This window comes from Lineus longissimus, chromosome 2 (assembly GCF_910592395.1).
Source record: "Lineus longissimus chromosome 2, tnLinLong1.2, whole genome shotgun sequence".
Lineage (NCBI taxonomy): Eukaryota > Metazoa > Nemertea > Pilidiophora > Heteronemertea > Lineidae > Lineus > Lineus longissimus.
The window spans coordinates 19,119,354-19,136,205 of NC_088309.1; the positions used below are offsets into that span (position 1 = coordinate 19,119,354).

Genomic DNA, 16,852 nt, shown 5'->3' on the forward strand with positions numbered 1-16,852 from the left:
AGAAAACTCATCGCCCCTTCATCAAAATGCCTATACTTACTCGAGGCCATAGAATATGATGCTAGCGTTCTTGACTTGGGTGTTGGCAGCGATGGCGGAGGCAGCATGGTGGATGTGTCTTCGGGGGAGGCAAGTGGTGGAGACTGTCTGGCTGGTCTGTCAAGCCGCGGTGGGAAGACTATATGACGCCCACTCCGCCTGTAATGATATCACAATGAAATTTAAAGGGCCGTCTGATCAAGTGAGTGGTCGTTATCACAGCCTCCTCATCAAAATTATTTTCTGCATTTTCTGCGTTTAATAGATTGTCTCTTTGGTGGTGCTGTAAGCATTGCGATTTATGGGTCAAACTGTTGGTGATACATCCTCTTTAACACTGAAGACAATTTTGTTGAAACCTTGAGCAGTAGTAGTTCCTTATAGCACTCCAAACTGAAAACTTATTTCCTCGAAAAGTACAGTTATAAGATCAAGCAAACCACACAAATGCCAAAGAAGATAATGGCTTGAGGATTTCTTTCATAAACAAATAGTTTGTTTCCCACAAAACAAGTAGTTTTGTTCATGGGAATTATTGTTTTGTCTCAATGAACAAGTTGGCCGAATTGCACGAACTTCCCAAACTCACCTGATAGGGACAGCCCTTCTCAAGGTGGGCATTGATGGCAGCAAAGAACTCAGCAGTCGTTGGCTCCTGGGTGTCCTCATCTGAGGCCTCTCCTCCCCTGCAGCAATGTCAAGCTCCTCATCTGACCGCTGGTCATTCAGGCGATCCTGTTGCAGATTGATGATATCAGTCTGGCTGGTGCTCGGGATATCTGCTGGCTTCCCTTCAATCCTCTTGGTCAGTTCATCAAGCCTCTCTGCAATTGAAGTCATGACTTTAACACTGTGGACTTTGTCCTGCTATTCAAGTTCTAAACTTTTTAAAGTTCAAGGGGGAATCTTAGAAAGACCCTGACCTAACCATGACCATCAACTTTTTTATTTTCCGCGATGTTAAGATTAAGATTGGCACAGTGGATCTGACAAGGAAGCAGACTGGCTAAGATCCATGCATGCCATCTGCATCTGGGTTGAATTTGCCCCATTCCAGTGATACAAGGCCGAACTTGCCAGTGTTAGGCAGCGTATTTGCGATTCATTGTCACATGTCTACTTTGTATCAGCGAGGGACTTGAATTCCAAGTATCTGTATCAAGTCTAGAACTACTGCTTCACCAGCAACTTAGGGAAAGTAACAGGTTGAGCAAAGTGTTCTGTTTAAGGAAATACACCAAATAAGGACTAACCTTGCTTCTCCTTCAGATCACCCTTTTCCTCAGCAGACGCCAAAACGGCCTTCTTCAGAAGCATCGCCTGCGCCCTCTCCAGCTCGCCCAAGGAAACGTCCCTCTTGATCGGCGAGGGCATCACAGCTCGTTTCACCATCTGCTTCATCACGATTCTGAGCACGTCGCGAATCTCTTCCTCACACAACTCATTCACCTCCGAAACCGGCGAGTCCTTCCTGTCTAGCGGCACCGACACTTTAACCTTTGGCACTAAGAGTAACTCGGCAAAGTGACTGCAGCTTATAAGCACGTCAAACGCTTTCAGAGCAGACAGTTGCAGACTTGTTATCTGTAGCATCTTGTACTCATAAACGTGTGACTTTTTCGATTTTTCTAACAGAGAAGATGAGCTGTCTATACTGAGACTGGTCTGATCACTGACGCAGCTCCCTTGACTGACTTGGCGGCTGATGTTCATGTGCCCATCCTGCAGATCTTCGTACGGTTTCAATTTCGTCCCCGGAACTTTGTGCTTCTTTGTGGTGTCTCTCTCGCACTGGAGAGCCGCCCCGATTTCCGACAGCATCTGATTGGTTAGCTGCTCAGCAGCGTTGATGACATCCTCAGCATTTGTACCCAAGTCGTCGCTATCCCTTTGCAGATGTCTGAAAGTTGAGGAGGAATTATGACAGATTACTACACCTGAACATTTTGGCAATGGGACAATTTGAGTTGTTTTCTCTTCAAATTGTGATCATAGTGCCAATTATTTTGGTCTGATAACTAACTACGCTTGTCTGAGAAGAAATATTTCTTTATCTTTACTTGGCCCAATACAAGTAAATGACGAATTTAAACACTTTTTAATGGAATGCATTACAACAAACACTTAAGAGTTTCTCAAACTGAAACCAACCTAGGTCGTTCCTCAGGTTCCAGTTGACTAGCCGGTGACATGGGATGGCTAGAGCACTCATTGTGACTCAAGACCTTCTGCAGCTTCTTATCAGCATTATGATCCTGCTCCTCATCCATTGCCATGGCGATATCAGAATCCAGATGAATTTCCAACATGGCGTCCTCGACTTCTTTCTGCTTCAGAGGTGACGGTGTTGGTTTATCTTCCATAGGACTGGAGGCTGGGAGCCCATCCTTCTCGTCGGATAGAAACGTCAGCTTCATCAGATTGTGGAGAAGTTCAGATGTCAGACCGTTTAGACGAGAAGTTTCAAAGCTCAGTGGATCGCAGGGTTCTATATGTGCTGTGGTTGTGTCACTGAAAAAGAATAATTTGATGCAAGTCAGTTACACAGAAGATATCAGCACGAGCCGGATAGGTCAGATAAAGTTACACTAAGTCACCGATAGGGGTCTCTCATCTCTCACAGTACATCAAAAGTATTCATGCTTGTATGAAGAATAAAGATTTTACTAAAGCAAACACAACCCATGCCCCGAACAGCGCATCTGAGTTGCCTGAACATAACCAATTTGACCTCTTGGCCTCTGTCTAAACTTACTTGACAGTCGCCTCTCCATCATCCCATTGGACCTTGACTGTGGTGGCACCATCTTTGGTGACCCCCAGTACCGTGCCCCTCCTTGATGTCTGCTTGTGTTTACAGATGCCTCCGATCCTTAGACCTCGGTCAACACCTCCTATCACACCTATCGCTGGCCACACCTAAAATATACATGAACATGAGCTTTTCAGAAATTTGTAATCTTTGATATATAGCCATGAATATGTTTTAACATTCTACCCAAGGCTCCTTAAAGCCCTCTCTGACCATGCCCCACCCTGACCTCCCAGCAGAAGACCAGAGAAATCACTTCTTTTCACTCTGTCACAAAACCGCTGCCCGCCCTTTTGGTCAAGATTGGATCCTTTCCGAGCCACCTTGTTCTTCCTACGCAGTGCAAATAGTCAGACGACTGTGTAACACATTTTGTAGATGCTTCTTTAAACAACCCCTGTAAATTGCTGAACATCAGCTCATAAGTTGAAGATATGTGTCCTCTTTATACAAGATGATACATAAGAGAGAAAGGAACTGAACCATTATTTTCATAAAGTGACTTACCAATTTGCACAGAGCATCGAGTCTCCTGTCATCAACGGCCTTTAGGATTTGTTTCTCCTTGAAGTCAAATGTTGCCGTCCTCTTCATCGATGTGAGATTCTGGCCATCCTGGCTGAGAAAGCTCGAGTCGAGTCGTCTGCTCGGGTCTAAAAATCAACCAAAGTGTGTTAATATTCTTAGCGTTTGAAAGAAAACTGAAGATTCGTGGAGGCAAATCCATTCGTAGAAGTTGATAATAGGCTAGCAGGTTGGAATAGGTAGGGTAAAGGGGTAAATTACACTTTACACACACATTTGCGTACAGGTAGAACTGGTGCCACCTGTGCCACCTGTACCACCTTCAAGTGGTCTAGAAAATGTAACAGAAAGGGTTAAAACGAAGAGTATATGCACCTTCGGATCTCTTCTCTTCCGATTCGTCCGTTTCTTGTCCCGTCGGCTCCGCCTCTGGACAGAACTGCCCGCTCATCAAGCTGACCAGATTCCCCACGTGCTGCAACCTCTCCACGATACACTCATTGACCGGGTCGAGCCAGCTGTCGTGTTTGTGGAGCAGGCGAATCAGGTGGATGGCTGATTCGACCATGACGGTAGAGCTTGGAGAACAAACAGGATCCCCTGCCAGGAGGTCGACAGACGTGCTACGGACTTGCATATCAGTGATTTTAACCTGAAAGCACATTGTACAATGTTGGAATACAATTATTTTTAAAGATAGGAACCCAAGTACATTAATATTTTGACTGTTTGAAAGAAAACTGAAAATTCGTGGAGGCCAATCCGTGATATTTTAGTTCCACGCTGGTTCATCCAGACACACAGTTTCACTTAATGCAAGGCATTTTAAATGGTATCACCATCAAATTAATTAATCAATACTTCAAAGCTTTCAAGGATTTTGCTGACTGTTTGAACCAAGCAAGTCTATCGAAATCTGGTTGGCGTTACATTAATTTCCAAAAAGTCACTTTACTCCTGCAAAGGCAATCAAGTCCCGACGGGACAAATAGGCAACATGTTCCGTGTCAATCTTACCTTCTCTCCAGGGTTGCTGCTATAGAACATGACACATGGATACAGCTCCGTGGCATCTATGTCTTCAAAGGCTAACTTTGGCTCCTACAAATCAAAGAAATATACTTTTCTCTCAACATCAATCAATTTTCCATACGGATATCAAATGGGTGATACTACTTATATTAAAGCACGCAAACAGACAACTTAATTTTTTACAGCAATCCCAATAATGCCCTCCTCCAAGATAAGGAACTTGACTCACCTCTCCGTTTTTACCAAAAGCTAGAGTCTTGCTATCCATATCCAGCACACACGTGATATAATCACCCTGGGTGAATCCAGGCAGTGTCAGAGACTGCTCGCCATTATGGTAGATGTTACCGCTATACGCTCGATACAGCCACATGTCGCCGGTAGTGCGGTGGCTGTAGTCTCGCACAGGCCATCGAGAGACGCCAATACACGTCCCTTCATTACCACGGTTCTCCTTCACAATCAGAAACTACAAGGAAAATACTTCAGGTTAGGAGACAGACATCATTTTCAACGTCTTCGCAAATGAACAAACCACACCCTGGGGCAAGCTTACTCTTGACAACAGAACAGTTGAGCCCTTGATGTGAAAACAAGTGGGGGTTGATCAGGGTGGCTTGGTTTTCTTCACTTTATATAGACACAATGACATCCATTTCAGTAAAACCTATGGAAAGTCCCAGTGCACAGGCCACATCAAAATTTTTCATTCCATTCTTTCGACCAACCCTCTCCCTACCCCATAATGAAAACACCGGAAGGGGAAGGGGTGGAATTATACTGCCAAATGTATTCATGTCAAATCGGCTCAAATCCTCATCAAGAAAAGCTTGGAAAAAACTCTCTTCCACTGCTGCTGCTATTTGAGAAGCCAAAAGACAAATGCAATAGAATAGCGGTACACATTTTGACCTTATGATATTGCTTTCTGAGAATAACTCAAAGTTAAATATCACAACTTACCTTCCATTGATAGCAGCCAGACGTGATCACAGTAGCACCAAGCCCATACCCCCTCCCTCCAGGACCATGGACCAAGGTATGGCCATTCTCCACAGAGCAGCAGAACATCTTATCGGGGTCAAACAGGGCCTCCTGCATGGCTATGCTGCAATCGTCTCGGTCATCCCTGATCCCTGCATGAGAACCTTTGGTCGATGTCAGCATCTGCAGCTTCAGGTCGAGGTCAGCCTCTTTTTCATACATCTTGAAATTTGCTACAGCTTTTGGTGCCGACCACATGCTTTCGCTCAAGATGTCAAAAAGTTGGCGAGATATCTGGAAAAAAAATGAACAAAGAATGAATAAAAAGTTTGAAAATCAATGTCTGCAGCTTCAAGACCAGAATAATTCTGAGCTGTGGCACAGAAGAAAAGCCCAATTCAAGTTAAATTTCCGGTTTCACTCATCAAAATTGTGACTTACCCATTGTTTCTGACCTCCGTCACAGGTAGATGTTGGTAGAATTTCCTCCAGAAGTCGGAGCACCAGCAGACGACTTCTTAAACTGCCTATCATTGGGATACCTGCAAGAGGACGAAAATCACAAGTTAAACCGTTTAGGACATCACAATAATCCTTTTCTAGCACTCATAAACGCCCTATTTCATCATGTATTTTGATGTTGTACAATACATCGCAAGAGCAGAATCAAGTATGTATGAGGACCTTTTTTTATCTTTATACAAAACTGGTAGAATGAACAAGATTTCATTTTGCATAAGCCATCAATGAGGCCACCCTCAAGAAGTCTGGAAAAACCTCGCACATACACTCCTCCAGGCAGAACTATAGCTTTTTATCAGATATTTTGGACTCTAAAATTACTGTTTGGGCCTTTAGTTGTCAAATTTCACTTTTAAAAGTCCCTTTAAGTACGTAGGGTGTCATTTCTGTGAGGGAAAACAAACAGTAAAGGGTATCGTGGATGAAATGAATAAAAATGTTACAGACCACTGATCGGGTCATGTCCTGCTATCGTCAGTAGTAACTGCATCCACTGCGGCGACGCCATCTTTTCCTGAACAGAACTATCACAGGCGACTTTTCGGAGGAAGACCATGAAATCTCCGAGGGCTATCTCGACGGTCTTGCTCTGTTTGCTCGCGAGTTTAAAATGACCTGAAATGTCGATTAAAATCCGTTAGATATTTAAAAATTCAGAACGAAGCATCATCTACTTCTTACACGGGTCTGTTGCAAGCCACTATGGTTGGACATTCACCAGGTGCCGCCTATACTCATTATTCCGAGTAAACAAAATGGCAGCCAATACTCAGAAACTAGAGCACACTGTACTCACATTTGCAATTTTTTATTTCCTTCGTAACTTTGCTACTTCCTGGCAGCAGATGCTAAGCTATAAGTCTGCATGTGCATAGAATTTAAAGTTGCATTATAGAGAAACTAGAATTGTCGGTTGAGTCTGCAGGCAGACTCTGGAGTCTCCGTCAACTGTGGGGTGCTTTGTTGAGGAAGTGGAGGAGGCAGTATGTTTTGGTTAAAAGTTTATTGGGAAAATAGATATATACATATATACATAGTTGGAGATTAAAAGTCGGGTTACTGGTTTGTAGACCTTGGTATGAGAATTGTCTTCGCTGGCAAGGTTTGCATTGGGTTTATGTTGCTGCTGTGTTAACGCTGTGTTGGGATCGGCGGGCAGAAAATGCATGCTGCATACCGTCTGCAGACTGGGGGTTTTCTCATGAGTCAATAGAATCTAAGGTCTGGAATTAGGGGACCATATCAGCAGTTGCTTTCAGCCAACTTCTGTATTAAAATTAAGATCTGGAATTAGGGGACCATCTTAACAGTTGCCATGTGATTTTCACACTAAAAAATAAGAGGCCATTTCAGGTATATGCCAAACGGTAGAACAAAGATTATCTAGGCCGTTGTGCAAACAGGCTTTGCGATACACCACGAGTTGGGGTGTAGGCCTAAATTCATTTTACTGTGAACCAAGTGCATCCACTGGCACGCTACATGTATGTGTGACTCGCACGGATTTAGCACGTAGGGCCTACATGATGCTAATCAGCTAGGATGTATATTGTGACCAGGACTGTAGTAATAAACATTTGCCTGAAAAAATTTTTATTTGGCCTAACAACACCTGTTTAGAATGTCAAAGAGGCCGGTATTTTCACTTAACATCAAGAGACAGGAGAACTGTCAAGGTGGGTGTTTGATATACAATGGTTTTCTGTTCCCTGGGTTTCTTCATTCTGTTATCTTTAATTATATTTACCCATATCATTCAGCACTTTTTATCATGAAATCCTGCCTTTAGGCGTTTTTACACGGTGCGGGTTCAAGCCGGATCGAGACTAGTTCAGGTACCAGCCGGTTCATTTTCCCTCGTGTAAAAGCGAACCTACCGTCCTGAACCCTCCTGGTCCGAGGCGGGTTCCGATCGCCGGTCTCGGGTCGGTGCAGGCCGGTGTAGGCCGGTGGAGGAGGGTTTATTTATGCGTGTAAAAGCGAACCGGCTCCGAGCCGGTTTGCACACGGTACTCGCGTGACGTCATTCGCGGGAATAGCTGCCGTGTTCCTGGCATGAAATTTTCCGCGGAAAGAAACTGCTGTGAAATCTTCAATTTATCGAGAGCAAGAGCTTTCTTTCCATACAAATGCTGTGTACCAAAGCAAAAACTCTGCATCTCACCGGCGCCATCGTGAACCATTTTGTATTATTTGTTGAAGGTTGTGATATTTTCGTAGCTCCACCGCCAGCAGGATTGATCAGCGCCACCAATTGACGATGTTAGTGACGAACCGGCCTGGAGCCGGATCGAGGCCAGATCGTCGAACCGTCCCCGTGTAAAAGCGAAATGAACCGTCCTGAACCGAACACGCCTCGTGACGGTTCAGGAGGGTTGTCTTGAACCAGCACCGTGTAAAAAGGCCTTTTGAAACGAACCCAACCTTGCCGGCCAATCAACCAGGCGCACGAGGCACCAGGCCGATACAATATACATGTTCTGTATCAAGTACGTCATCTGTTATGCACACCCAAAAAAATCTTCCTGCAAGATGATTCACAGGTAATTCAAATATAAGAAAACAAACTTTGAAAAAAAGTTGGCGCAAAGCAACTACTGATATGGTCCCCTAATTCCAAACCTTAGATTCTATTGACTCATGAGAAAACCCCCAGTCTGCAGACTGTATGCAGCATGCATTTTCTGCCCGCCGGTGTTGGGATAGCAGCGATGGTGATGTTGTGGTTCACATGTGCCTTAAACACTATTCTGCACATGCGACTTGCGCATGACCGGAACTTGATCGTCTTATCAACGCCGTCGCCTCGCTCCAAGGCCCTGCCTGTATTGACCACTATTGTTGCCGCGAAAATTTGTTTGTAGCAAGAATAACTTATAACAACAATGAATCATAAAATATTTCAATTTATGTCAAAGCAAGTGTGTTCCTGTAATCGTTGCTCTTAAGTACGAATTGATCAATTGCGGCCATTTTCAGTCCATTTCCACGGGCCACTTCCTGTCCAACATGGAAGCTATCGAAATTGGCAGGGAATATGGTCGCATAATACGTCTCATTTGGAGAATGTGCAATGGCGGAAATCGAAATTGGCAGGGAATATGGTCGCATAATACGTCTCGTTTGGAGATTGTGTAATGGCGGATCAAATTTTCACGACCCATCGCCAAACGGCTGTCTCGTCCCCTAAAATATGTCGTTATTGCTCGCTAAATAATTCTGAAAATTCGCACTGCACACCTTTGATGTTTCGATAAACAACTCATTATACTATTTGATTTACTTAATGTCCAGTTTTCCCTAAACTTCGCGAACACGAATCCACCTGGGTTCTCCAATCACTAATGATATACATAGTGCATTGCATACACCGTAGTCACATGGAACGGGGTTATAAATTGGGGGAATTTGCCTAGCTAAACCAAGAGTCTCCTTTCAACCCTACATACGTAGGTTGACGGAGACTAATAAGCTTTCAACTTTGCTACTTCTTGGCGGCAGATACTAAGCTATACGTTTGCATGTGCATAGAATTTAAAGTTGCATTAGAGAGAAATAAGCTTTCAAAATTCTAACTTGAACTTGTCGCCATGTGCAGAATATGTGTTACTTACTTTTTCCATCCTTTTTCCTCACTTCTTCTTGTTCTATCATCTCATCCTTGGTCTCGCCGACCGACATGCTGTTCGCCAACAGGGCATGATGGTTGGCCAGGCCAGAAGCCGCCACGAGATTCTGTAGCTGAGACCAGAGAAGATCCACCACTGATTGCACGACACCACTGCTCAACTTCTCCGCATAAGTACTGAAAATGAAAAGTATTTTTCAACAATGGCACATTTTATAAGACTTAATACTGATATGATTCCTTCCTTAATGGGCTGGTGCTATCTGATCCGATGAAGTCTGGGGGTGTATGATTCAGTCTAAAACATCTTGGTTACAATGCTTCAGCCCCTTATCACCAGCAATAATTAAAGGCCTACGCAGTCCACTAAAATTTGAAATAGTTTTCGAGATTTTGAGATTAGGTAAATATACACTGAACATTCAACATTGCTGCTCTGTACACCATTTTACTACATATACAAATTCGGATCAGTTTTCATCACAGTGACATGCCTGGAAACTGAATTGTCCTTAACTGTGCCACTAGTAAATACAATGTACACCAACGGCGTACCCCTTTAAAGAGAAGGATGAATGGGATGAAAAGAAGATGAGATGTGTACAAACTAACTCACCCAGCTGTCACAGACAAAATCTGTAGAAGCCTCAAGCTAGAAACTTGTAATATAGTTGGAAGCTTCGACTTGCCGTTGTTACCCAAGACCGGTGGTAATGTATGGATACAAAACGGCGGCGTCCCACAAAGTCGAGAAAGTAGGGGGAACATCCCGCAGGAGGCGGCTAAGGAGATGTCAACTGGCTGGTACTTCACACTCAGGGCAAATATAGTCACAAGGAGGAGTCGGTCCCTGGCACCTGAAAGATGAAAGTAAGGTGAGGTTTGGTGTCTAATAAATTGTTCACTCAAGATACTTTTGTTATCTCAGAATCTTCTTTGGAAGTTAAGGAGACCAAGTAAGTAAGTAAGTAAATAGTGTCTTGTATAGTGCCCATTAAAAGTGTCCTGCTCACAGGCCCTTTCACAAAAAGTACTCTTTAAAGAGCAGGGTTTTTAGCCCCGTCTTGAGTTGAAACTGGCCAGAGAACCATTCTCCTGCACTGAAAAGTTTATATGTGTATATATCCTTTCCCCTTCGTACTTCCAACGGTTTAATTTACAGAGTAAGGCCCTGGTATCTTCTCTTAAGTACAACATTAAATACATTAGAAGTATCCTCTCAGTATTAGGTTAGCAAGACTTACCTCGTCCAATGTCTTTGACTTGTTCCCACTCATTCAGGGCAGCAACGAAGAGCTCATAGACTCGGTGAACAACCAGCTGAATCTCTTGTTGAATCTTGTAGCTTGCGGCCGTCACTCCATCCTAGAACACATTGGAGAGAATGAAAGAAATGGACACAGGTATGACATCAAGTTTGTGGATTCATTTTCTATCACAACATGAGGACTTGGATTCTGGCTGTAAGAGCAACCAAAGCCCCCTTCTAGAACTAAATATTTTCATCTTTCATCATCGTTTAATACTGTACCCTGCAAAGCCAAAATACAGCAGGACCTCTCTTTTAAGGACACCTTTGGGACTAACAAAAGCTGTCCTTATATATTAATTGAGAGGTATCCTCATTACAGAGGTCAAATTCAATGGAAACAAACACTTTGGGACCAAAGCCAAAGGTAGTGTTCTATTAAAAGAGAAGTGTCTGGTAAGAAAGGTTCAACTGTCCTTTGTTTGAATCGTCATTAAATTATTTTTTATTGACGACCAAGCACGAAAGTCACAAACCTGATAGTGATGCAACATGGCATCATTCAGTGAGTCTGCGTGCATCACTCCCAGGCCAAAGCAACCAGCAAGAAACTGGACGTGTACAGAGTTGAGGAGAGTTGTTGAGGTGGCGACAGGAACGTTGGTGGTATAAGCTGCATCAGGTGCTGGTGAACATGAATCAGATTTTTCTTTCTCCGTCGAAAGAAGTTCTAATATTTGATTCAGCGCCTCTAGTCGTGACTGAAAATTAGATACAGACAATGCTTAGTTTAATTAAAATTTTATCAAACTCACAGAAAAATATTGAAGTTACGACTGACGTATATTTCCAGTGCTGAGGACCTTATCTTAGTCCTCAAAATAATGCTTATTTACTCTGCTATTCACAATGAACACCAAGATAGGAACATTGATTTCACAGACAATGCGCAATTATGTCAAAGTTGAATGAAAGTAATAACAGACCGCAGCCCCACTGAGTCCATGTGTCAGTCCCCTGTGCGAAAACTATAAAAGTTCAAGCTCACACACACAGAAATTTGATTGATAAATCTTCTTTCTCATTCTCAAGTGAACTAGTAAAACATTGATACTTTAACGTAAAAAAAAAACTGAACAGTGTTTTTCCTCCTGAAAAGTCAGTATGCTGGTTTGAAAATGTGCAGATTATGGCGGATACAACAAAGGACCTACCTCAGCCCTGAACTCTTGGTGTTCCATAGCAATAGCTATAAGTATTGGATCCGAAAACGTCGTCACGTCATCTTTTTCCTCCACTGGGTCCTCCTGGAGGAGAAAATCCTCAATCTCTCTGAAGATCTTCCGAAGATATTTAAACAGCTCTCGGTTGACGTTGCTTGTGCCTTTTGAACTGTGACCAACACGATGATGACGCCAGCGTAAGCGTCTTAACGTTTCTTTGACAGTTTGAAGCGAGCCAATTCTTTGATCGGTAGGTGAGGAACCTAAAAAGAGTTTCCAATGGAAGTTAAGAACATTTCAGATAGTTCTTAAACTCGTTCTGGGAAATTCTTGGAATATTTTAAATATTTGCTACCGATGAGTTTCTAGACCTTAGACAAGAATTTTCAGATGAATTATAAGACTCTTGCTACACTTTTTCATGCCCTGTGACTCTTTACAGTAAAAAATGTTTTCGTGAAAAGAGTGCAATTTCATTCTCCTTACCAAAGGCAGGTCCATTTCCTCCCACTGTTAAGTACATGCTACTGAGATTTTCCTGAAATGGAATTAAAATCTTACAAGTTGACGTTCATTCATATAGGGAGAAAGCCATTTTGTCATAAAACATACCGTACTTGAATATTGTACAGTATGGACAGGAAAGGAATATACGCTGGAAAGACATTTAGAGACTTTTTTACCTTATCCATTCCCTCTAAATCATTCCAACTAGGACTTTGCAGTGTAACAGCTCTTTGGTGCCAGAACCTTACCCTTACAGTTAAAATAGGCAAGTTAAAGAAGGCACTGAAGAGAGTGACGTGTATGGCTTGATAACGGTTTTGACTTGTGAGCAGATGTTCAGGATAAATTATGTAACTTACCAGATATCGCTGCCTTATTTGATCTTCCTGAGATTCAGGTTGATTCAACTCAGGGTGACTGCCTGAACGTCTCAGAGGTGATGTGTCAGTCGCAAGTTCTGAAGCGGAAAAAACAATGAACATGATGAAACACCGACTGGCTTTAGTCCTGATCTGAAGAGTCCGCTTTTGATGTTCCCAACATCATGACAGCCGTTACATCGAAATCAACAAAGGCTGACTTCATAGTTCAAAGTTTGGCCACTTCATCACCAGAGGCTCTCACCAGGAGAGGGGCAAATTCCTGACTTACCATCAGCAAGTGCATCTGAACTGAAGGATTCCTCCTTCAGCTTGCGATCGCTTGTTCTGAGTCCGATGATGCTGTCATCTTCGCCGGCTGAAAGGACTGTTTGAACTCCAGTAATGAGGAAAGCACATTTCCTGATGATAGATTTACATATGCACTCGAACGACCTCGTCACTACTTCGGGTTGGGGTTTTTCTGAAGTTTCTGGAAAGAGAAAGGAAGTTAGGGAAAGGGAAATAAAATATTTTGTTGGCAAGTGTAAACTTGAATAAAATATGAGGTCTATCATTGTCTATTATGCTTATTATCTCAATTTATCCCCATTTATTATTGCTACTTTCAAGTATGACTTTCACACAGCTGTTTGTGTTCAGCATACCAGTATCAATGCTGTGCTGGTACTCCATGGGGATAGGTAGTCTGATTTGCAAGGGTGGAACCAATAATTTTCCATACCTCCTTCTTCTTCGGGATTCTGACTTTCGCCTTCCCCCGGTTTTTCAGGCTTTGGCTTCTCCACAACCTCCTCCTCCTCGATCTCTTCTTCTTCATCATCTTCCTCAGCAAGCTGCTTTTTCTCAGGTTGTTTCTTCACGGGGGTACTTGGAGCAGACGACGGCCTCTTTGACAGAAGTTTGCTGCGAATCTTGTAGGCATTTCTATAGGCTTCAATCAAGGCACGACTGGGTTCACTGAAATGAGGAGAAAGATTGAAATGATATATTTTTTGATAATAACAATTGGTCTCTTGTTGGGTTGTATCTCCAATTATATTATTCATTTAACGAGCATTCTCCTTGAATTTGTTTCAAGACGAAATATACTTACAGAGGGTTTTCAAATGCCACGGTTACCAGTCCACAGTGTTTGATAATGCTTGCCAGAGCAAAGGCTGTGACCGTGTCCAGAATTGGATCATCATTAACATCACAGGAGTCCCAATCTGCAAGAAACAGAATATGTACCAGTACTAGAAAGTGAATTTTGTGTCAATTGATGTTATGTAACAGAAAGTTAACTTAAATTGTTTGTGGCCTTTTGGTTTCTAATTCCCTTTGGTTTAAAAGAATGTCATATGTCCCAGCTTAAGTTAATAAGTTAATGTTTATTTGTTACCGATAAAGTAGTTACCTCTATATACTGCCTGCTCTTGTAGGCCAATCCATACTGGGTGGGGCGACTCAGTTCCAACACTGAGGGCCATGTCAAGGAGCATCATGGAGTCTGCAGGCAGGGAAACATGGACACTGATATTCCTATCCTCCTCCCCTGTGGCGACATGCACAACATGACTAATCATGCTCTCTGAAAAAGAAAAGAAAATATTTAAAGCTGATCAAACCCACAAACTCCTGATTATGAGCCCAGTGCTCTAACCACTATACTACTCAGTCAACTGGTCTCCCTTGGTCCCACATAATGTTAACATTAAAAAAACTCTTTAATTTTTTTAGATGAATTTGATACTGACCTAAGTCATCCACAGGGTATTCCAATCCGCTATTGAGTAAGTGTGAGGAGAGCCAGGTACCGGTTACTCTCTCTTCCCGGGAGAGAGGTGGCCCAATTAGCATTCCACCCAGGCACCTTCCAATCAACAACGCGCAGGCACGCTCTGTATCCAGGAGCCAGGCCCACGTCTTGGAAGGGTGAGGACGTGGTAGTGAAGTGGCGTCAATGGATTCTGGGGTGGCTGAAAAGTAATGGTTGAGAAAGGCTGATTAGTTTATCACAAAAATTTAATAGCTCTTACTAATCAGAAACCTGCACTTTAATCAATCAACCAGGCAGTCTTGTGAGCATCTTGTAAGCAGCAGTCTTATGCCGAAGAGTTTTGTTCCTAGTCTTCAACCAAAGTTGCAAACATCACATCAATTTACACACAGCCAGTTGCCAGTGACGTCCGACAATGACGTCATACATGTACATGAATCTTCTGTTATTCACCTGACGAATCATCAAAATGTCCTGACGCCTGTTATAGTTGTTTTGCAAGGAAACATGCCATAACCTGCACAGGCAATGACAGCAAACAATCAAACTCACACCTATTTCGTGCTTCTCCAAAACTGCAACTGCTGGGAGGAGACAATTAACCCTATCTAACTGTGCTAGGAGCAGCGCAACTCGAGCAAGGGAGGTCACTTATCGTCTGTGGCAGTGACAAAAGAATCAAACTCACCATGTACAGGCCATTCCATTTCCTGCTCTTCCAACACTGCAGCTGCTGGGAGGAGACAATCAACCTAACTATTCTAGGAGAATGAGTAACTCGAGCAAGGGGGTCATGTATCGTGTGCACTGGCAAACACATAAGAGAATCAAACTCACCATGTACAGGCCATTCCATTTCCTGCTCTTCCAACACTGCAGCCGCTGGGAGGAGGCGATTGACCTTGTCTAACTGTGCTAGTAGCATGAGCAGCTCGGGCAAGAGGCCACGTATCGTGTGCACCGGCAGTAAGAGCAGCGAATGAATCATCTGAGAGAGCATCGCACCGGCTGGAGAAGTGTACAATATATCTGAAAATGTGAAAGAATGAAAATGTAAAAGTTTGTTTGTTATGGTGTCACCCAAAATGAAAGGGCCGGCCAGATTTGGCATAGGAGACAGTTTTTAGTTCCAAACTCTTACCTCTAATGCCAGGTGCTTGGCGAGAAGGCAGCTGTATTAGGCAAGCTGGGGCCTACCCAACCAGCCGCATCGCAAAGAGCTACTAAAGGGACTTGAACCTTTGATCTTCCATTTACAAGCGGATATCATTAGGAAATTGGCTCACCTCTCAGTTTTTCCCTAACAGTAGAATTCCTGGCATGTTCCTGCAACAACGTGATGCAGTGTTCTAAGATGTCTCCAGTGATCGGTAACATCAGCGAGAGGTGCTTGTGAAGAAGGGCAATCACACCATTTGTCTAGAAAAGTTAAGATAACAAAGATCAAATATTAGTGTAAAAAATATAAATGTCTTGCAGAGCACCTGTTTTAGGATTCCTGCTAACATGCACTTCACATCAGGACTTTCCAACTTCTTCTCAACTCAGCCATTGCTAAAGAGCCAGGTCATTGACGTGTTGGCGACAAGATGACTTCTTTTAATTGTATAACATCATTTTGGCTATCCTGGCTGTTGTTTTTTTTGGCACCAAGACTTCTGCCCCTTGAACAGCCAATTTGAATGCCCGATGTATTTCATATAATGGCAATATTTTGGCAGAGAAATTTGGTCAGTTTTGATGTATCATGATGGTGTCTATCAAGTACACTGTATTTCAAAAGATTCTAAATGTGATCTATGGACTCATTACAGGTTCTTACCAGGTTGGTTTGCTGGGCATTAACATGACAGTAAGCGAGGAGATGTTTCTGGAGGGATGCGAGCAGCTCGTGGAGGTGAATTGGTGGTCCATTGTCACCACTCACACCAACGCCTCTCTCCTTGTCGCTGTTCTTAATCAGTTCGTTAAACGCTTGTTCCTGAAAATTGGGGAAGATTTAGGATGAAATTTCAGAAAAGGATACATGTACAATTAACTGAAAAATAAAACTTTCTCTCAAAGTTTGATCAAACGATATTTTTGCATATGAATGTGTCCACTGCAGGTTACACATTTACTCAGTGTCGGATTATTTGCTTTCCATGTACAAGGTACAAGGTACAAGGAATATCGTTTCAAGTATCATT

General features: G+C 43.0%; 2 protein-coding genes across 2 annotated transcripts in view; one reads left to right on the forward strand and one right to left on the reverse strand.

Annotated features, from left to right (window-relative positions):
* LOC135482724 (integrator complex subunit 3-like) overlaps positions 1-16,852 on the forward strand; it is a 414,475-nt gene that overhangs the window by 316,113 nt on the left and 81,510 nt on the right. The window lies entirely within an intron of this gene.
* LOC135482722 (probable E3 ubiquitin-protein ligase HERC1) overlaps positions 1-16,852 on the reverse strand; it is a 43,415-nt gene that overhangs the window by 18,710 nt on the left and 7,853 nt on the right. Inside the window, exons 14-40 of the mRNA XM_064763028.1 lie at positions 16,486-16,644; positions 15,950-16,082; positions 15,501-15,692; positions 14,641-14,862; positions 14,301-14,474; positions 13,998-14,112; positions 13,626-13,861; positions 13,173-13,373; positions 12,881-12,978; positions 12,501-12,552; positions 12,006-12,277; positions 11,328-11,552; positions 10,787-10,907; positions 10,159-10,399; positions 9,529-9,719; positions 6,362-6,529; positions 5,834-5,934; positions 5,372-5,686; positions 4,638-4,877; positions 4,394-4,477; positions 3,752-4,028; positions 3,359-3,504; positions 2,795-2,958; positions 2,191-2,550; positions 1,293-1,939; positions 629-863; positions 41-198 (exon numbers count right to left, since the gene is read on the reverse strand). Of these exons, the coding sequence (XP_064619098.1) occupies positions 41-198; positions 629-863; positions 1,293-1,939; positions 2,191-2,550; positions 2,795-2,958; positions 3,359-3,504; positions 3,752-4,028; positions 4,394-4,477; positions 4,638-4,877; positions 5,372-5,686; positions 5,834-5,934; positions 6,362-6,529; positions 9,529-9,719; positions 10,159-10,399; positions 10,787-10,907; positions 11,328-11,552; positions 12,006-12,277; positions 12,501-12,552; positions 12,881-12,978; positions 13,173-13,373; positions 13,626-13,861; positions 13,998-14,112; positions 14,301-14,474; positions 14,641-14,862; positions 15,501-15,692; positions 15,950-16,082; positions 16,486-16,644 (5,527 nt within the window). The remainder of the gene's footprint in view (positions 1-40; positions 199-628; positions 864-1,292; positions 1,940-2,190; positions 2,551-2,794; positions 2,959-3,358; positions 3,505-3,751; positions 4,029-4,393; positions 4,478-4,637; positions 4,878-5,371; positions 5,687-5,833; positions 5,935-6,361; positions 6,530-9,528; positions 9,720-10,158; positions 10,400-10,786; positions 10,908-11,327; positions 11,553-12,005; positions 12,278-12,500; positions 12,553-12,880; positions 12,979-13,172; positions 13,374-13,625; positions 13,862-13,997; positions 14,113-14,300; positions 14,475-14,640; positions 14,863-15,500; positions 15,693-15,949; positions 16,083-16,485; positions 16,645-16,852) is intronic.